The following is a 22861-nucleotide window of genomic DNA, read 5'->3' on the forward strand; positions in this document are numbered from 1 at the left end:
TCTTAATAAAACAATTCTCAACATGAGTTATGAAGAGAGTATATACACATACACTCACTCAGTAGAGCAAAGTCACATGCATACACACAATTTCCCACATGTCCGTAACATGGAGAAAATTCTACATGAACATGAACGACTTTTTCCTTCCCTTGCTAGTAACCTGGTTTTCTGTACATGTAACAGGGTTCTGTTCCAAAAGGACAGTGTCTTGTTGACAACAGATTAAAAATGCCAGACGGGAATTCTTTTGCAGCTAAGATGGGGGGTGGGGGGTAGAGTTCTGGAGAGAGATCAGATATATCCTTGCTTGTATTGGTGCATTATAGCAAAAAATAAAAATACTTGTTAAGATGTATTACTTTCAGGAAAATAGTCGGAAAATAGCTAAACCAAATGGATATAACATATTTCTAAATTCTATAAATACAAGTTTAGGTCATTTTATTTTTATTCTTTACCATCTTGTTTAACACCATACTTAAGAATTTCATAAAGGGCTAACTGGAAAAATGTGCAATCTATCTAAATAGAAATTGAAGCAAAACAAAACATTACAGGATATATATGAAACACAGAACTGTTTGAAAAATATATTCCTGAGTGTTTCTTATGGGAAAATCTGAAATAATCCCTATTCAATATTGGGGGCTATTAATATCCTACCACAGTTGTGGACAACCTGCAGCCCTTCAGATGCTTATCCGTAGATCACTCATTATCTCTCACCTATGTCAGCTAAGGAGGCTCAGAGCTGTACGCCCAAACATATGGAGGGCAACAAGTTGTCCATCCCTGTCTTACAAGTTACAGAAAATAAGCAGAGGGAGGGATATAATAAAAATATGACAACACCCTTTAGAGAAGTTTTGGAAAAGTTATTAATTAAAATCAAATATATGACTGTTATAAGATTAGATATTATATTTAAAATACAAAATGCAGTATAGAATTTACCAGAAGCTTGAGCGCTTTGCAAATTGCCATCACATTTAGCTGCAGCACTGAATGAGGACTGGGAAGAGCTAAAGATGAGGTTGATATAATTTGTCTGAGTTCTAGATAGAAGACAGGCAATAAGAAATGTGTGATTCTTCAACCTCTGCCACTGACTTCTGTACAGACACCAGAAAGTAACTCCATACTGCTTGGGGCATCTCCAACAAATGTAAGGCATACAAATACTCCACAGACACACAAAACTGAAGTAGATTCCTCATCTTGCTCACAGAGTTAAAGCTGACTGACACTGAAGTATCACATAATATGTAAGAGCTAGCAAAAGCTAACTGAGACCAATTCCCATTGTTTGTTTTAATAGAATATAAAGGCAAGTAATGTTTGCTGGATTGTATCCATCAGGCCACATGTTAATATACAATTCAGAAAAGGTTACAATTCAGAAAATAAGGGAATAGTTCATCAGTATACAAGAAATTATGTTGCCCCTTTCTTATGTTATTAAAATCAGAAAGGAGAATATAATAAGGGAACAGCCTGCAACCCCTAAACTGCCAGAATTCTGCTCTCTTGGCACGTCAAAGGAGTCTAACCCTGATCCCTTGTTCCTTTCAAGCATCTTTATGGTGCTACTAGCTCAGCATTTAAAAATGGGGAAAGCAGGAAGGAAAATTCAACATTAAAAACCTGGTGCTTTCTATCATTTATGGAGCTGTTTGTGCCACACGCTTTAAATACTTATCCTATTCAACTTTTCAGCTAGATTTAAGGAGACAGGTCTTTTATGGTCAAAAGTATGGACAAAGAAAGTGCAACTTCTTCAAGCCACTTAATAAATCCGAGAGTCAGGTCAAGCTTAGTATACATTCTATTGGACAGCACTGTCTTTTTCCTTGTGAAGTTCTGCCATCACTGAAAGCAAGGTATTTATGTTTGCCAATAAGGTACAAAGGATACTGGCTGTGTTTGGTTTTACAGTAAGCCATGGTTTATCTGGACAGGAACCAGTCAAGTTTTCCCTAGACTTGCACACTACATTGCCCCTTTCCCAGCACAGCTGAGAGATCAGAAGAGCCTGGTTCCATTTTAGATTAACTTCAGTTTAGTGTGTTGCCTGAACACTGAAATGTTACTGTTCATTGAAACAAGACAGCTTTATAACTCATGGCTGGAAGCTGGTTTGTTACACACAAACATAATTAAGATTAACCAATTTAAAAAGCATGCATGAGCTGACAAACCATTAATTTTTAAAAAGAGTGAATTTTAGCAATCAGGAAAAAGAAATTCCTCATTGGTTCAAATAACAATGTCCAGCAACCATATTTGCAATGGAACTTCTATGACCATCGTTTCCAAGAATCAGACAGTGTCTGAATTTTCATTTTCAGAAAACAAATGTCACCTGATCCAATTAAATATTCCAGCAATTAATCATATTTTAAATATAATTAAAAGTGTACATATTATCGTGTCTATATGATGTGTATATGTCATAAAAGGCAAGGACATTCTCTTTTTTGCGGCACAGAAGGGGAAATGGCATTTGCCACTGGAAGTTCTTATATGGATACTTATAATAAAATAACTTGCTTTCTTAAGATTTATCAACTTTCTTAAAAGGTACCATTTCATGTGGTCAAATGATCTGTGCTTAGATTAACTAATTTACTAGGTCTGCAATGCTAAACACACTTACCTGGAGGGAGCCCCACTGAATTCAAAAGGGCTTTCATTGGAATAGACATATACAGTCAATACTGCAGCTCTACCAGAGATGTTTCAAATACCAGGTTCAATAATTAGTTTAATTTACCAAAAATCAAGCTATATTTGATGTGAATTAGGCTAACATTGTCTTACCTCTGTTATCATTTTACAGCTTTTGCAGGGTCCAATTTGGCTGAATAACTGAAGTATAAGAACTTCAGTTACATCTCGGGAAAGATTTCCTACATAGCTGGAGAAACAAAAGGAAAAATAATGTTAATTCCACCATGTGTTTCATACCAAGGATATTCAATGTTATTTATAAAACAGTCCCCTATAAACAGATATTCTAACACATGCAAAGGAAGATCAAATACATTATTAACTAGCCCACAATATTTTAAGTTCTAAGAAGGCCAATTTGCACAATTATTGCAAGGTGGCTTAAATTAAACCATTATGTGTTACAGTGCTTGCCAGAAACCGTTTTTAATATTAAAATTACAGCAGGTAATTGCTTTTTGTGCACTTGGGGAGGGTAGGTAACTGCTGTGTGCTAACTGGCTGCTACTGTTTTTTATGTGAACCAGGCCAATATTAATTATATATTTATCAACACAAAGGATGAACAGTAGAAAAATCACAAGTGGTTAGTTAGGGTTTAATGATTAAATTAGTTATCCTGGATCACTTATATATTGCTTTTGCCTTATTAGTTAGATAAATCTAAGAGATCAGAAAAATCTAAGACCCAATTCAGAGGCGGGTATATGAGCCATCCATGGATACAAACAATATTTTCTGAAATTTTCTTTTCAAAAGATGCCTCTGAAAAGTCCAAGAAATTGTCCTTTGAAGGCCAAAATGCAAAAAAGCAATCTGAATTAATGGAATTTTTTTTTTACTGTAAGTATAGGTATATATGCATAGCTATGTCATTATTTGTAAGAGCCCTTGCAAGCATCAAATTATAGCACTTTTCTTAATATAGAAGAATTTAAATGCAAACATTTAGTAGTTTTGTGAATCAAGTTTCCAAATGAAAAACAGTCTCTGAAAATTGTATGGATGCCTCAAGAATGCAAGTTTAAGGATTATATGAAGGATGTCCAAGCCCAGTCAAAGAACTAAAGAGCTAGCATTGTAAATAATAATGACTTTACTGAAGACCATCTGGGTTAGAGAGGCATGGATTAAATTGGATGAATCCTCTTCCCCATTCTGGGCCTCATTTCTTAGGGTGGTTCCTAGAGAAAGTGATTTACCACCATCTAATCAATTTTGTGATGGGTAGCTGAAGTTCCCTTCATCATCATCTAGTAAGATGTGATTGAAGCATATGGTAAAATTAGCCTTATCTGTCATACAAAGAGGTTGAGTGTACTTCCCTCCTTTACTACTTCATTCCTGTTAGAAAAGTTGTTTCTACTGATTAGGAAAGATCAAAAAATCATGATCAAGTAGAAGTCTGTATAACAAAAGAGGACAGGTTTAAAAATGAATCCCAAACTGAGAATCAGTATACTATAATGGTTATGTTTCTCATAACCATTTTTGTGCAGAAATGGATAGATTGACTTTATCGTTGAAGGAGAAAGAGGATACTGATTTCTATCGAACTTGAGACTCTTTTTATAATTGGTTGGAGAAACGGGACCTGGCGTAAATTTAGAGATGTTTTTTAAACTATTATAAATTGATTTGAAATTTGACTTTAGAATGTTAAAAAAAATGTACTAGGAGGCTGACCCAGTAAATCCAACGTTTGTCATGTTTGATGTTTTCTAGCGTTAGTTTAAAATGTTTATATATGTGTGTGTGTGTGTGTGTGTGTGTGTGTGTGGATGATCTGGGGAGTGGGAAAAAACTTTATGAAGAGACTGAAAGAACTAAGCATGTTTAAGTCTTGAGAAGGCTGAGGGGAGTTATAACAGCACTCTTTAAGGAACTTGAAAGGTTGTCTCAAAGAAGAGATTAGGATCATTTCTCAGAATGGCTGGACGTCAGGAACAACTCGACTGTTCTTTGATTCTAGAATTTCGAGCCACTTTGACTAAAACTATTTCTACAAAAGGATAAAAATCTTTGGTGGCAATTCAAACAACTCTCCTATACAGACATCAAACCCAGCTCTAGATTAACTTCTAAATGGTTATATAATACAGTGATGCTACTGTCAAAATGACACTAGTAATCACTTAACCTCCTACAACTCACCCGTCCATAGAGCAAATTGCACCCCCTGTGCATATACACACACTTAATTGCCATTCAGGTGTATATGAATACCTACACTGACTACAGTTAATGCTAACTACAAATCTCACTCAAACATAATTTGAAAGCCAGTTTGAATCAGGTTAGTAAATATTACAAAAGCAAAATAGTATTAACCAAAGTCAACACTGATGTTATACCTTTACCTTACTTAAACCAGGAATGGAATATTTCCTCAAGAGGGAATGGAAGCCCACAAACTTTTATCACAAATCAAAAAAATCCCTAGCATGTTTGCCAACATGTCATAATAGCACAATATTTGAATTCATTTTTTTAAAAGTCACTCCATAAAACAGAAGGGATCAGAAGCTATCAGTCCCTTTCTCAGCCATCAAAATGCTTTATTACACACAGAACAAAGGTTTCCAGAAGATCCTTAATCTTGTTTCAATACTATTTCAGTAAGCAAGAAAAAATGTTCAAAATGTTGGGGCAAAAAATCAACAGAAACAATTTTATAGCACATTAAAGACTAATAAATGTATTGCATGTTTCCATAAATTGAAGTCCACTTCATTAGATGATGGGTAAGAAATCTAGTGCCTGTTGTGTTTTTTTTTTGTTTCTGATGGGTTTTTTGATTGTTGTTGTTTTTGCCATAATACATATCTTAGCCTTAAAAGATTGGTTTTGCTGAAAAAGACCAATACACTTATTCTTCTGGACACTGTGCAAATTAGACTGTGTTCTAGTGCAACTGTACCATGATCATGTCCGTCAACAAGTTTTCCTTATTATCTATGCAGAATCAACATTTATTGTGTACTACCTCTATTTGCAGTAGTTGTGCTGTAATTCTTTCTACATTTAAATACACTTGTAATTACCTAGACTTGAAAAGAACCTCAAGCACCTGTTCACCTGCACATGCTGTGTTCTGTTACATCTAGAAACTGGAATTATTTTGTCTAATCTTTCTCTCTTGAGGTTTCACAGCTGCCTGTTCTGGACTCTTGGAATACGGCACAGTGTCTTATATAAAGGTGTCCTGCTTTATTAAGTTTTCAAGCATTTCAAGCCATGACTGCAATTTTATTAGCATCTTCTTTTGCAAATGAATCCTCTAAGATTTTCAATTAAATATACAGGGCTTTTAAACACATTCGGGAAAAATGTATGTTTGAAATTGCTGAGCTGATTGGAGAAATGGATAATCAACATTTGTTACTGTAATAACATGAATATACTCCACTTGTCAGTTGATCGAAATTTTTGAACAGTGACGTGTCCATCCTTATTATAATGAAGTGGCACTATTAGAAAAGGTCAAAATCCTTTTCAAAATCTGGAATTCAGTGAAATGTCCAAGCCATGCTTAATCAACTGTTAATCCTAATACCTAGTCATATTACGTTTTCATAGCCATATGATCATGGACTTTTCAACCAAAGCTTATGAGACTGAGGCTAAGGAGAACCTGCAGGGTTCCCATAGCAGTTGTTTAATTTTTTTAAAAAAAATCTGAACTGAACTTTCATCTTGTGCTAACCATAAAACCTCTATGAGTTGGTGTATTTAGAGAAGAAAGCTGCTCAGTTCCTAGTCTTAACAGAAGAGTTACTCATCTTCTGAAAGGAAATTCAGAAGCCCTGTCTCAGCTATGCACCAATTTATATAATGAGTACCAGTAACTTGCTTGGTTAGAGTGTGGTACAAATAATGCCAAGGTTACAATATTGTTTGCCATACAGATCACACTTTCAGTGTTTTGAGAACCAGTACGGGACAGTGGTTAGAATGCTGGAATCCAGATTCTAGTCATCACATAGATACAGGGTGGATAAAAATCAATGATTTAAAAAAATCAAGAATTTGAAAATTTTAAATTTAAACTGGATTTTTACAATAAAATGCTTTTTGAGGAAAAATGTATCTAAGGATAGTTTTTTATTTAAGATACATTATAATCCAAAAGTTATTCATCATGAAATAAGGATTAGTTTTTAATTATGAAGCTATATATTCATGCAATGTTTAGATATTTTGGTAAATGAATTCCATTAATTCATTCACAATGTCATGTTCTTCCAGAGGTTTAAGATTATTGGGCAATTTTCTGTCTAGAAGGTATTATCACAGGTACGTGGTTTTACAATTCTCAGAACTGTGAATGTGTGTCTGTAGAGATCACGTGCCTCTTCACATCTATGTTACAAAATAAACATACAGAGTTGAGAAAAAAGACCTTAATCCAATAGTACATAGTACATCTATGTACACAGAAACAACCCCTTACCTCTTCTTAAGTGCCAAGTTTCAACAAATTCAATAATTAAGATTTTTGGGAGGGGAATAGATCTGTACAAGAAGCTAAGTATGAGGAGGGAGGGGTAAGTGGTAAAAACAAAAGTGAAGCCTTTTGAGCAGAACACTCCACAAATCTTCAGATCTTTTTGTGTATAGTCTGAGGTTTATCCTATTATTTCATGGAGGAAAAAACCTCTAATGGCAGTAGGCTGTAAAAGAGACCCAGTTTGGGAATATTTTAATGAAGTTCATCCACCCACAGACAAGGCAAACTATGCAAATTCTGTAGAAAACCATGATTTAAATCTAGTTTTATTGACTAATGATTCAAATCGTAATACAAAGCTTAACAACTCACTCATACTCAGCCTAAATTACTTAACAGGGTTGTTGCTGCAAAGATTAAAAGGAGTTGAATCAGTTGCTCTCACATAAAGAAAAAAAAAGCAGGATATAAATACAATGTAATAATCCAAGTATAATAATATGCATCCTTTATAAGGTCAGTAAATATTGCAGAAACTGGGCTCTGGTAATTCTTTGCTTGATAAAGACCTGGGTAAGATGACTGGACTATGAGTTGTAGATCACAATTTTCTGGCAACCAGGAAATCGACCTTCCTTGTGGTAGCACTCACCTGACAGAATGTCCTACTTGGTATTTAGGAAGCACCAAGTGTAGCATGTTTCAGAAACCAGTTATGGAAGCATTCATTTCTTCCCTTATTGATTATTCTGCCTACTTAGTTATAGTGCTTGGAGTATTTGTTTAAACTGCTTAATCAATGTTCTTGATAAATTTTGTTCTATTATGTTAACTTTTGCTTTGTAAAATTAGATATATTTTAAATATGGAAAGTGGTAAATAAAACTATTAAATGAGAAAGATCTACAATAAACTATGCAAACCTCCAACTTACATAGCACTCTTATTTGATGTCAAGTTCAAGAAAATTGTATAAGCTGGAAAGTGGGCAAACAGCTGGCCTCAGGTGAAAGGGGAGAATCTATAAAAGTTGAATGTTTGTTTCAAAGCCAGACAATGAATTTTCTGGGTGGTCTTAACCAAGTCACAATTGGTTCAGTCCAACCTCTCACAACACTTGAGGGATTGTGCCTTCCAACCACAATCTATCCAGACACCACAAGCAACACTTAGGACCCAACTATCACCTTGAGGTGGTGTAAGGAAGAAAGTCACCTCAAGATGGATGTTCTTCCAATTAGGGAACAAACAGCCCACTTGCACCAACTCTATTATCCTTTCCATGCCAGGACAGGGCTATCCTCTATGTCAAGACATTTTACAGTTCTAAAGAAGAGGGTTGTGTCAGCTGTTTAACAAACCTACCTGTATTAATTTATCTTAGTTATTTAAGCTTTTTACATTTGTTTTTAAATGTTTGTAGTTACATTTATTACACTTGAATTGCAATCTGTATTTTATTATATTTTATGTGTTGTTGTAAACTGGCCAAAAAGCTTCAGCACAGAAATTAAATCAATAATAAATACTTGCAATATAGGTACAATTGCACCAGATTACTTTGCACAGTTCTTCCAAACTTACTTTTAAGTATCTGAATTGCTTTGGTTACGTGGGAAAAAACACACAAAAGCTCTAAATGCTATGGCTGCTAGACACTGTTTAAACAGAAATAGGATAGGCTGTAGTCCCAGTTCTGCAGTCATGTTTGGGATTATGACTGTACAGCTTGCTCCCTCTGTGGTTCTTAAATTGGAACTATGACTTTGGAACTGGTGCAAAAGAAGGGAGAGGAATGAGGGTCTGTACCGATAGAATGTGCCTCAGCCCCTCTTCATCATGAACAGGTGCAAAAGACACAGATGGCTTTCTTTTGCAGGGTGGGAGAAGCGCAGAAGCAAACTTTGCCTCTGCTTTTTTCTCAACCTTAACAGAATGCCTGTAATTCTCCAAGTTTGGAGAGTTACAGGGAACTGCACTGGATGCCATCCTCTGTGCCTGGTATATTTGATGACAATGGTTTAAAAAGATCATACATATATTTGGAAGCTACCCAAAAATCAACAGTAAAGTCACAAAGGATAGTTAACACAGAGGATTTTCAAGGCTCACCTGTGAAATCAGGATATTATTGGCTATCAAATTAATTTATTTCAGCAGAGAGATTATTTGGGAATCTGAAGCCACCTATAAAAGCACAAGCTTTATTTCACTTTTTTTTCTTTTTTAAGAATATTGTACCATTTTGGAAACCTGCATTCTGGATTAATTAACTTAATCTAAAGAAAGACTACATTAGAGTATTTGATGCAAATGAAGCATTTGCATGAAGTACTATGATTTTTCAAGCTATTTCCTGACAATGTAGAATTGGAAGAAGCATAAATAATGAAATAAAGGCAAATACTATACCTCTATAGGCTGTCTCCCTAATTCATGAGACATCACTTATGCTGCTTTGACAGGCATAGTATAGAAACCTAGATAGATAACAGAAGTAGTTTATATTCTGACATATATAGGTTCCAATACTAGGTACTGTTTTGCATATATAAAAACACCTTTAAAATACAAGGAGTATAATGATCCAACCTATAAAATCAATGAAGTCAGCAAATCTATGAACATTTAGCTCATGAAAGAGTAAGCTCTGCTGAATTTGGTGATATTTCCATGTACACATTTTAGGATTATGCTGGTAGTTCAGACATTAGGTGGTTTTGGATGCAATGGCAACCCATGTAATATTGGGAGCATGTGAAAATGACTGTGCCTCCTAACCACTCTCTACGTTCCAAAACAATTACAAAACATCTTGCTCCTGAGTAGTGCTCCATTACATATGAACCTGGAACTCTGAATTGTTGCAAATGAAACTATCCAGTGTTTTAACCCAACAGCAACCAATGAGTCAAAACTCTGGCTTAGCTCTCCCTCAACAACCAAGGCCATATACCTCATGGAGAAAAAGTGAAAGCAGTGAACTATCAAAATGCAGTGCTTCTGCTTGGTCCTATATGGCACTGTATCCAAATACAGCAGGACCCTTATATCCATGGGAATAGGTTCCAGTCCCCGCAGCAGATGCCTGAAACCATGGATAGCTGTGAATGCTACATTTGCAGGGGTTAGGGGTACAGGACCACCACAAAGTGGAAAACCTACTAACATCTCAAGGGAAAAACCACAAATATCCCTGCCCACTGAGAGAAAAAACACCTGACTGAGGCTGGCTTGTACTGAGACAAAGAGCATGGCATCCCCAAACAGAGTGCATAGTTCTCTAGAGATATTTGTGGATTTTCCATTTTCATGGGGGGGCCTGTGCCGCTGACCCCAGCAAATACAGAGGGTCAACTGTCAACCTAGGTTAAGTGAATCCACGGTAACTGAGACAGTGGATACAGGGGTCCTGCTATACTTCTATGTAGTTGAAACAATTTCATGCACTGGTATTACATGCCATTATACTCACAACCTGACTTAAAATTTATGGCCCTTGAGATGAAATGTAGTTGCCTTATTTAATATACAATTATTTACATTATAATTCACAGCCAATACACAGAAGTTTCTTAAACAAATAGGAGTGAGAACTTCATAAAAGGCATTTTGTTTGAAGAAAGATCATAATCAATGCTTAATACTTAATGGCTGATAAATTTGATAACTGAGCCTATGCCAGCCTTCCCCAATGTATTACAATCCAGATACTCTGGTCTGTAACTCCCATGCATCCCAGATAACATGACCAGTTATCAGGAATTATGGCAGTTTAGTACAAGCCACTGGGAGGGTAACAGTTTAGGGAAGACTGTTCAACTCTACATTATCCTCTCAAAAGGAAGGCACAGGCATTGCAATTCAGTGATAATCTTGGTTAGGAAACTGCAGGAAAATAACTAGCTTTCCCTCTTTCAGTTACTAGGAGAGCTTTATTAATTCTCCTATAGCTTTACTGTTGTGCAGTGAAGAATTAAACTAATATTACTTAGCACTCTTTGTTTTACTAAATTATTTCTTGTTGTCCAGGTATGTCTAACACAATGTATCTTGGATCCCTCTGCTTTACTTCTTTTGGCAGACAATAAACAAGATGTGCCAAAATACATTAAAACTGTTTTGATAAACTGTATTGTCAGCTGTTCACAGAAGCTGGGGCACTGAAACTTTATAATTTTACATGTAAATATAAGCACAATCATGGCTCCAATTAAAACAAATGTTAGAAGAAAATTTTTTGTCTTTCAAAATAAGTAACAAAATATTTCAAATCAACATGAACTGGGATTTTTTTTTTTTTTTAATGCTAGCTATTTTTCTAGACCGGAGAAATCTCCCTCTACAAGGCAACTAATGATTCTACTAGGAGCACTGCAAAGCACATTATCAGCTGGTGATGACGAACTCCTTTAGCTCCTACTTCCTATATTTTATAAATGAGAATATGATTCCCAAATTGTTAAGACAAGCATGTAAAGAATAATGTTTCAGTATAAGGTTCAAACTACTACAAATAGAATAGAATTCGGAATTAACAGAAATACAAAATATATCCCTTATTCAGATTATACAGTAGAATTCTTGATAAATGTTTACTATAGAACAGTTTAGAGTCTATTGCAGACTTCCTCTATCTGGCTCACGCAAGATGCGGGAGACTTCCACAGCCAGCACGGCAAATGAGTAGAGGTCATGCTATTGGTGCAGTGTCATATGCAATTATCAGAAGAAGATGATTTATGCAATGAGCCATATGTTGGTCTTTAACTCTCAAATAGCCAGACTATTTGTTTTGTCCAAGCTCCATAATGAGTTTTGACACAACTCTACAATGAGTATAGGTCAGTAATGCTTTCAGAGTAATACATCTGAAGTAAAATTTGTTTGCCTGTAGAGTTTTTTTCCTAAGAAAAATTTTCCTTACATCACACAAAACATCCTAGTGCTATAAGTAAATAGAATTTGAACATTTAAAAGGGTCAGCTATGTTGTACCAAAGTACTATCCATCAAGTCTGTTCCACTTCCATCTATTTAAAATCTGGGTTGAACAGTATTACAGAGAAACAGCACAATGATGGCAATACATTTCGTGCTTCATTAGAACAAAAGTCAAGACATAAGCCATAGAACATGTTCTGCTCAGATTTCTGAATAAAAGAATCACTGCAAAACTCTGGCCCAGAAAACAGACTGGAAGCACCACAGTGCTAATTTATTCTTCTAACACACACACCAGCTCAGAATGAGCAGAAGGTAAATTTCCAGGAGTTATGGAGATCAACTACCATTAGCTCCTGCCAGCCTAACCAATGGTCTGAAATACTGAGTGTTCAGAACCTCTGAAGATTTACTTTCAGACTATACTTGCATTACAACACTATGCTAGCCACCTGTGGAACATTCAGCATATGGGCCTGACCCTAATAACATGCAGCTTTACCACTCAGAATAACTCTAATTGAATTTAATCACATACAAATAAATTTGCAGAGGACTTTAATCTCAAGTGATAACACCAAGTTTCAGGGTCATATTCTAGCCTTGATTTTCAGGTATTTCAATCCATCACTAATTATCCTCTACAGCAGAGATGCCACTAAAAGGTCCACAAAGTCAATGAATGATTTGCTAACATTTCAAATGAATTCAGTTTGCTCAACCACCCAGTTGGTCTCACTGACAAAAATACTGCTCTTAATTTGCAGACATAAAACATTTACCAAATATCTGATCATGATTTGTAAGTTTAACCATGCAATGGACATTTGTCAGTCATATGCTAACTCCATTGACCTCTACCATTTGCTGACCCTGTTATTTCTACCATGTCACAAAAGCAACATTCTTAATAGAGTCAGTTAGGATCTTGTGCCACTTAGAATCACTCTTTAAATATTCAAAATAACCAGGATGAGTTAGTTTTAAATATGCAATCAGAATGGAGACAAAGCTGGCTAAGGAAGTCATTTTTTAAAAACTTCTGTAGCCTGGAGGAGGAAAATGGGACATACATCCAAAACTAATGAACCACAAAAGCTGAGTCATCCTTTTGGAAGAAAAAGGTTATATTCCCAACTCATCCTAAATTAAACTAAAAAAAGATGATCTGTTTAATTACAAAGAACATTTTGAAGTTAGCTTCCCTAAAAATGGTCCAAGAACTGCCATATGCAACAAAAACAGTATTTCATTTCCAAGACTGGCAAACATGCACCACCCACCTGCTCTGAGGCAAGCTAATTTGACATTTTTGTCCAATCATTTAACTTTGTTGCAATTTTTTCAGATTTTATTCACTTATATACTTTAATCACAATCCTGAGAACATTTAAGCTTGTTCTTTTTTTAAAAAACCTGTTTCTTAGAAAGGCTTGAAAAAATAGCAAAAAAGCTAAATGACTGGACAAAGATTCCAAATTAGCTTGCTCATTCTCTGTAATTAAGGTATAATCCTAAGCATATTTAGACCAAAAAAGTTGTCTAAATATGTCTAAATATGCCTAAATAAGCAGAGAACTGCATCCAAAGACTACTTACAGCATCACTATTCAACAAGAGCATCTTAACTGGGCCATCCAATGTGGCAGCTCATAATTCTCCAAACTTAGGATTATGGGCATCCACCTGAAGGTGAAAGGAGCACCATTCAAAACATTTAGACAACAGATTTCATCCATCTAAATCTTTTAGTCCTGCTCATGAAATGGAAGGACTAAGGCACCACCAGGATTCCTACAGTCCCAGCAGACTCTCACTTCTCTGCCCCAGTGCAACTTGAAAGCTTCAGCTGGCACAGAAAGAACCACATGGGGTGTAAGGACTGAGGGAAGCTGCTCCAAAATTCAGAGTTCCAGCTCCACCTCCAAAATACTTGGAGATCACAACTGAGGCACCAAATTTTCTTATGGACAGCTACAGTGTCTATGTTCAGGATCATGGGACTGCACCCTAAATGTCTTACATTTGGAGATATGTTTCAGAAGCAGTACAGAATAAATTCAGTGTTCACTATTTTCACACCTGCATTATCAATAAAGTGAGATTTATGTATATTTTGTTACATTATTTTGCATGTTGTAACTGCTTATTTCAGTCTTTATAATATCTCCCACATGGCCCACATAATTGATCAAATTAGCAATTACCTGAGTTTTCTACCTCAAACGTTAAGGCTAAAAATGCAATAAGTACTTCAGCAATATATTCCTGTGAGTGCTTAAGATGTTTGTATTAGAAAAAATCCAGAATGAATGCATTTATGTATGGAAAGCTTAAGAAGCCCTCACTACTAATGTTCTGTGATAGGGCATTTAACCTCTTTCAAAAAGGAGGAATAAAACATGAGTACTTAAAAGAAAATAGTCAGTTAGTTCATGTCAACTGAGAAACACTCATAATTTTGAAAGAAAGCAGATAATTTTTGGTCAGTGCTAGTACGTGCAAACATATGATTCATACACATTGAACATTTTCCTAAGTTTTCAGAACACTGCCAACTATTCCTTCATTTCACAGAACATTTTTTCTCAATAAGGTTCTGAGATCTCTTTAATATATTCACCAAACACTCTCCAATGTCATATTCAGATTGTCTTGTTCTGCAGTCTACTCTAAATCATCTTACTTCTATTTGATGTATTATTCAGTTTTATTCTCCGAATTCAGAATTCTGTCATCTTTTATGCAACACATTGTATCACCCAGTATGTCTCTCCCTCATTATATTTGCTTGCACTGTATCTGTACCCACACATCATCTTTTCTCCCATTCCCCAAGCATACTATTATTACACTACCCATACTTCCTAGAATTTGCACATGTCCCTTATCATAAGGAACCACTACTTACTGAAGTCTTTTCACAAACACCACAGAAATAGAGGCAAAAAACGTATGCCAAACCCTGCCTACCGGCAGAATACACCAACATTAGTAATAATGATCTCACAAAAGAGAGTCACCTCGGGTGACATAAGAAATTGGCCAATCTGATTTGTGCCTTTTTGTAATTCCCATCGCTGAGAATTTGTGGATCTTATCACCCCAAACGCCACGTATATTGACTGTCGCCAGCTCTAATGACACATAAGTATGTATAATTAAAATAATCACAACCCTCCAGAAGTTCAGACTCCCACAAGTCAGCCTTTAGCTCCACTTTTCAGGTCTCTTCAGTTGCATAGCGCACTACAAAGAAAAATGAGGACAGCCAGGCGGTATCAAAAATTATGAACCTCTAGTCCCATGCTTCTTTCAGTACACCTCCCTATTGACCCAATATAACAACCCCCTTTCCATTACCTAAAATGACTTCGTCGTCTCATCGTTGGCTGGACTCCTTCCTCCATGTCCCCCATATCCCAACCCCTAGTTTCTCCCTCAGTCCATACAGTCTTCCACAGACTCCACTCAGTCTCGAGTGAACATTCTTGCCTGTCAGAACCCTTTTTCCCCAGCTGCCCAGGCGCCCGCCCCATGCCCACCGCACTCACAGTGTCTTGGGCTGCCCGTCGTCTTCCATCGCGGTCAAGGAAGGCCGCTCACAGACGAACCCAGGACACCGCACGGAGGGAGAAGGTATAGAGAGGCTCCGACACACGGCGAAGAAAAGCGAGAGGCCCGGGGGTCCCTCGTTCAATCCAGGCCGCGGAAGGAGCAAGACCAGAAGCGAAAGAGAGAAACAGGAAAGGGGAGGGGGAAACCAAGGATCTACAAAATGGCCGCTACCGCCAACCACTCAGAAAACCATGCAATGCGCAAGCGCAGCAAAAACCTCTTCCGCTTTTGCGTAGCACGACCATAGAGGAACCAGTGCAGAGTAATACACGAACTCCGGCTTCCGGTTTGATTTGGGCGGGGCTCCCTACTGTATTTTGCCCCAAGAGAAGCCTGATTAGGAGATACTGACATGCCAGCGAATAGAATGCGGAGGGGTGGGTTACGCTGGCCTGTTTGAGTAGATGAGGAGGGCAGCTATTAATCTAGATCGTAATATAACTCGTGCATTTGTTCGGTGTGGGGTTTCTTGTTGAAATACCGGTTTACAACCTGGCTGCAATGGTTTCTGATGAGGTAGGGGCATTCTCAAGTACTGTGGAAGTGGTCGACCGTGTGTTCACTACATTCTAGCCATTTCTCCTCAAAGGGGGAAATTTGCGATCAAATCACTTTCACCGCGTGAATAGCGGGACCGTATTAGGTTTTTTTCAGAAGCAAGTCTAAGTGTCTGGTTAGCGAGTTTATTGGAACTTTTGGGCACAGTCCCTCGCAAGGTAAATTGCAATATTATTGTTACTGTTACATTTCTGTACTTTCTATAGCCAAAGATTTCTGGGCGGTTCTCCCTCTCTACACACACATCATATACACATATATATGTGTATCATATATACATAAAGAGGATAAAGAGGAAGCGCGCGCGCACACACACACTATATAGAGGAAGCGATGGGGGCGGCATAGAAATGTTTTAAATAAATAATTGTAGTTCTTGACCATTGACATAAGAATCAACTCACCCTACTTTCCCATCAGAAAACTGCAAAGCTCAGCATGCCCTGCAGTGTTCTCTTGCTTCTTGGAATCTATTTCTATGAAATGTGCGGGCTTGATGTTGCAGTTCACATTGGTACTTGTGTTGAAAAAAGTCACTCTACCAGATTCCTATGGAAAGCCTAAGTAAAGGAAGAGGTTAAATTTCCTTGGCACTCTTAATAGTCAGGTAAAAAATATGGAGAGGGAAGAATTTCCATTAAGATTCAATTGACAGAAATACAGAGATGTTTCAGCAAATGTTTGTTTTCCTCAGATCCCACCAGGGGGCTGTATTTACTCCATTAATGTATATGAACCTTCTCAATATCTTGCTGTGTCACTGTACACAGTGAAGCTTTGTTTTTCAGTAAACTTCTGGCTGAAGACATACCTTTTCTAACAAACCAGTCAAATTGTCTATCCTATTATGATAATAGGCAATCTTATGCTGGTTCAAGGAATTTCTTTCTCAGATATTTACAACAGTTGTATTGAGATCAATTATTATGAAATATACTCTGTCAAAAATAAATAATATGCTCAAACTTCAAGCAAGTTTTTAATGTAAAATTTTCTGATGTGTTTACGTTTGCATATGAAGAAATGGATAATGACCATGAAAGCTCATTCCAGAATTGCAATCTTTAAGATGCCACTGGGCTCTGATTTGTTTAGGTCTGTTTACCTCTTCTATACTTTTAGAAAACAATGTATACCTTATTTTTTTTTCTTATATTGTAGTAGTAGGATTAACACAGGTGCACAGTCATATGAAAAAAAAATGTGCCTTGTTTAGAACATGACGGCCTGTTCATCTTCTAGTGCCAGAGATATTTGGTAGACAACTATCTGAGGGCAGAAGGGTAGTTTACCGTGCCAAATGACTTACGCACAAATGGACAAACTCCACAATAAAGTTGGCATCAATGCATCAGTAAAGACTTCGCAGTAGAAGAGTCCATGCAGTTAGGGATACTATAAGATATAAATGTGTGCTGCTGCATGTAATAGAAGTTACACTGAAGTATGGAAAGTCTCAGTTTCTCATAACTTGAAAACAATTTTTCTGTTCCTTACTGTGGAAAATTTGGGCAAATAGTTACCATCACGTTATTCAAATTTGGTGGGATCATTAAGAGCCAGATAAAATTTAATCAGGCAGGATCTGGCTATTCTGCTGTCAGTTTGACATTCCTGCTTTAAGTTAAGGACAGTTTCATGAATTGTGGAAAACCTTGCTTGTTTCAACCTGTTTTTCTATAGAAGAACAAGAGTTATTTTGACTTTGGGAAGAGCAAGAGCTAGGACATAATGAACTGAGAGGAAGCTCAGGTGGAGGAAGAAGAATGATGGGATTATTGTATTTTATCATGACCACTGTCTTACTGCCTTCAGTAGCTATATGGTAGGCAGATGTTCAGTAGGTGCCTCCCTGTGGCATAGCGGGGAAAGTATGGGTTGAAATTCTGCCTATCATGCAATTGTTGAAAACATAGAGGAAAATAGTGGCCCTAGAAACTGGTGAATTTAGATAGAGGAAGCAACCCATTGGATAATGGAGCTTACAATTGCATTTAGCAGATTCCCTGTGTTAATCACCCTGACTTGATTGCTGCTTATTGTCACTATTAGCAATAAAGTAGTGATCTCAGCAATGAACTGCCAGTCTGCTGTTGTGCATGCCAACCATGTATTTTCCAGTGGTGGTGGCACAAGAAATGCAGCCTGCAGGACACAGGTACCAGCTACAAGCCCTGTCTAATAGCTGCCCCAAGGTTCTTAGCTGCTGCCACCACTGGAAAAAAATGCAATGTGTAATGTAGTTATGATCTGATGGATTAAAAGAGATAGAAGTGAATGTCCTTTGCCAAAGCCTACTTTTTAAAGTTGAATAATGAGTATCTATTCTTTTTTTTAGTCTTAGAAGGTAGTTTCTATCCATCACTGCTTAACAAGAGCATTCTGATAACTCTAAGATAAAATACAGGGTACTTCTTTATCCCCTTGTTTAAATACTCAGTTCCCAGAAACCTCCCTCCCAAATCCCATTAAATATTAGAAAAATCTGTTGTTTGAACACTTCTTAAATCACCAAGCTAGTTGTTTCATTAGCCATATAACTTAATTAGGAAACATCTAGAGTCTTTACAAGTAAGAAGGTCACTGGACCATAAATAAACACACTGTTCTTGCCAATTTAAATAAATATCATCCCTGACAATGCTTCAGTTCCCAACCACCTAAAATGCAAAAATAAACTCTTGAATATGTGGGTGATGTCCCTACTTAATCATAGTATGCACTCAAGACACTCATTGGATACAGTCCCATGGAGTTAACAGAATCAAAACAGGATCTGCCAAAAATCAGTCAGAGCAGTATATTAATAGAATATTTGTTGCCTTTACACTAACAAAAAAGAAAACTTCTGGATCTTGTGGACTGAGGGGTATGCATTTAAAAAGAATTTGGGTTTCCTTTTAACTGAAAGTGGTTTTGAATAGCTAAAGAATTACAGTCCCTTTATTTCTTGTTTAGTTAAACTAAACCATAATACTGTGATGGAACATGATTCCACTGAGAAATGACCTAAGCAGACACCTGCCCAGTTCTTAACACTGCTACTGAAATATTATGACTCCGCTTTCAGCAGCTGAACATGGGTTTGAATCCAGAGTTGTATAGTAAGATTCTAAGGACCATTGCTGTAATAATTTTAGCACAATAAACATTATTGTTCAGCTCTGCAGAAAATCAAGATATTTTTCTTCCAAGAAAAGCTGCTGTTACTTACAGGGATGTTCTGCTCTTCTTCCAAAATGGCTGTATGTTGCTGTTGTAAGAATAATTAATCCATCAACTAATATTTGAAGTAGTGGCTTCCTGACCATCTTGTGAACACTATAAAAGTCCCCTGTTTCTTTATAAAACCTTAGTGCTACCTTTGGTATGCCATTTAACTGTGTGGGGGGAGGGGGCATGTGTGCTCTTATAGCTTTTACAGCAAACACTCAAAACACTTCGTAGTCTACACTTGTACCATTTTATGTGTCTTTCACATTTCTGCACTCCCTGTTCGCTTAAAAAAAGTTACTTAAGGTTGTGCTTTTCTTATCTTGAGCACTACAGTGCACATCTACAACCTATTTAAAAAAAGAAGTGGTAAACATGTTATTCCCCTACAGCAATGCTGTTTCCCATATATTGCCCTCCTGATGCTAGATGCTAGAGCAAAACAAGTGCTGCTAAAAGTGCAATCCTATGCAAATTTAGACAGAAAAGAGCCTAGCATGGTGTCTAAATATGCATAGGATTGCACCCTAAGGCACTAAAAATAAAATTAGATTATGTTGTTGTCTGGAAAGGTCTTAAGACAAATATTTATAAAATGTTATTTGATCTGAACCTCCCTGTGCTGAGAACATAAGGACAGTGCTGTCAGATCAGATCAAACATTTATCCAGTCTAGCATTGTGTTTCCCACAGTGGTCAGCCAAAGCCTGAAAGCAAGGCATAAAGGCAATAGTATATATTCCTCGATCTGATTTCCAAACAACCATTTCCAAATATGTCTGGCTTTTTTGTCATTACAAAACATTGCTGCACCCAAAGATTTGGACAGTTTATTCAAATTAATATATGAAATCCATCCCCTCTGTCTTGTTAATATCTCACTAAATTTCAAGGCTCCCTTGCTTGTTTGTCCTGTTCCAACTTCCTTTGTGTTTTAACTAGATTGCATGGGATTTTCCTTCCGCTTTCATTTCTCCTCAGCTCAAGGGTGTTTCTAACTCTCTTTCTCTTAAGCTTCCACTGTTTTATCCAGTCCTCCCTGAAGTCCTGGTTTTTAGATCTTTCCTCTGGACTGTACTGCTTCCTGAATTCACTGGCCTTCTTCAACTCCTCATCCATTCTATCTCTTATCACTTTTTTCTGCCAAAAAATATACAACTGTTCCTGTCTGCAGACCTTGTACAAGGTACTTCTTCAGATGCTTTTAACCTTTTCCATTCCCTTCCTGTTGTTCTCTTCTGCCCTTCTTTCTCTCAGGTGTTCATCTTCTGCATACTGTTAGGTTTGTGTTTTTCAGTGCTTAGCACTTTTCTTGAGTCACCTTGTCAATAGCCTTTCTGTTCCTTTACTTCCCTACTTCCTGAAATGTTTCCCAGTTTCCAGCCTGCTAGAGAGAGCAGGAGAGTGCACGCACACACTCAAACTTACTTCCCCTTCCCTTTCAGAAGCCCGTTTATCAGCTTTTTATTGTTGGCATTTTCACTTTGTAGAATTGGAATGATCATGAACATTCCACAATTTCACTACAACTCAGTCTGTGGCATTAGGGTATGAAGGGAGACAAGGTAAGCATCTATTTCTAGCTTGCTTATTGCAGTATCCTATGCTGAGTTAGACATTTCCTGAGATACCCCAACCCTGCATAGTGCTGGCTTGTTACATATAATTAGAAAAATAATGTATAGATGGTATGATGTCACCCTGAATACTAACAGTCCAAATACATATCACGTTCTCTCATAACATGAAATATATCACCATGGTTTTGTGTTTTTGACTGTACACAATAAGACATTTTATTAATCCCAGGAGTGTTTTGTCAGAGTCAGGTTTTCATAATGAGTTGATTCAGTCTTGCTCATTATTTCCTGCTTTGGGGTAATAAAAAGAAATTAATAATATAAAAGCTAGAAGAATAACATTACCTAAATCAAGACAGATTTTTTCCCTTTTATTCTGCTGTTTTAAAGCTGCCATTGTGTCTTAGCTGAATGATAAGACTACTTCAGAATCAGATAAACTAAAACATATTCCAACATATGTTTACTTGGAAATAAGTCTAACGGAAGTCCAATCAAGACATTGTTAGGCCACATTCACTTCTCAACTTCATCCCATTCATGTATTTAGTGAGAGTGGGGATTTTACTGCAAAAATGGGGCATAAAATCTTTTCTTACTTTCTTGGATCCTGTACCAGAAGCAAGCTGGAAATATAGATGTGTCTGCAGCAGCAACCTGAGAGGAATGGAGAAGGTTCTATGCAAAAGAAACAGGTGCCTGGCACCACTCTGTCTAGTTTGTCTTGTGTTCAGTAGGACTGCATCCCGAGAGCTCCTATGACTCCTGCATAGATATTGGTCCTTTAATTGACAAGTACAGCCAGTGGTAGCTTTCTGTGCAAATAATCTAGGATAAAGAAGATTTATTAGCCCACAGATCTATTAGCAGTGAGCCTGCCCACATGCCCTTTCAAGAATAGGTGATCTAAGTGAACTAGCTTTTGTAAAGCTCCAAGTCCTGATCTCTCATGAAGGCCATTCTTAGAAGAAATGACCAGATAAATGATTACTTCAAATTTTATTTATTAACTATGGTAAGTGACCATATCAGGATGATTTTCCATTTTCTTGTTCCTCCTTTGTGTAAGCACCTGATCCTGTCCCATCTTCCTTCTCTATGCCTTGCTTTTCTAAGGAAATACAGCCCGCTTTTGAAGTAAGGGGTTGCAAAGGAGGCATCTCTAAACTTAACACAAGCATTTCAGAATAAAGAAAGCAGTCATTGCCTCTTTACATTACTTTGCTTATAGCAGAAGACTGCATTAAACTTAAATGCTCAGTTTTCTCTGGTCCTTTACATGGTATGTTTGTGCTAGAGATTTTCAGTGAAATTCTTGACAGAACTACAGGAAGGAGGGACTCCAAAAAACACAATGTGTGAACTTTGTTCATCAAGGGATTTAGGTTATATGATTAAATTATTACTATCACTAGAAAATGTTACTTCCCAAAACAGTCTTGGTCCCAAAACCAGGGCTGAAAACCAATTGAAATGGCTCAAGATAATTTCTTTCCTCCATGAAAGCCTGGGGTTGCCCAACTACCACCCACTTGATCATCTTGCCCAGAAGGGGACATTGGCTCTTGGTCTATAGTTATTCACAATACCTATTTATTTATTTATTTATTTATTTATTTTATTTTATTTGGAGCAGTGTGGCCACAGCCATTTTTAATGTGGCTGGCACCACTCTTCTCTCAGGGAGGCATTTCTGATCTCCGGGAATCAGATGTGGATCCCCTCCCTTGATCTTCTCATAAGCCAAGATGGGCAAGAATCAAATA

At 37.0% G+C, this 22861-nt stretch overlaps 1 protein-coding gene across 9 annotated transcripts in view; it reads right to left on the reverse strand.

Moving 5' to 3' along the window:
• TIAL1 (TIA1 cytotoxic granule associated RNA binding protein like 1) overlaps positions 1 to 15919 on the reverse strand; it is a 31076-nt gene extending 15157 nt beyond the window's left edge. For 3 of the 9 annotated variants that reach the window (XM_044439991.1, XM_044439966.1, XM_044439979.1), the window contains exons 1-4: positions 15681 to 15919; positions 9596 to 9663; positions 2824 to 2920; positions 958 to 1058 (exon numbers count right to left, since the gene is read on the reverse strand). In XM_044439991.1, coding sequence (XP_044295926.1) covers positions 958 to 987 — 30 coding nt within the window. In that variant the 5' untranslated portion in view covers positions 988 to 1058; positions 2824 to 2920; positions 9596 to 9663; positions 15681 to 15919. Of the gene's footprint in view, positions 1 to 957; positions 2800 to 2823; positions 2921 to 9595; positions 9664 to 15680 lie in introns of those variants that run through there. The other 6 variants (XM_044439956.1, XM_044439948.1, XM_044440002.1 and 3 more) reach the window with 5 other exon arrangements.
• Positions 15920 to 22861: the final 6942 nt, after the last annotated feature.

This window comes from Varanus komodoensis, unplaced genomic scaffold, assembly GCF_004798865.1.
Source record: "Varanus komodoensis strain SLA01 unplaced genomic scaffold, ASM479886v1 scaffold1, whole genome shotgun sequence".
Lineage (NCBI taxonomy): Eukaryota > Metazoa > Chordata > Lepidosauria > Squamata > Varanidae > Varanus > Varanus komodoensis.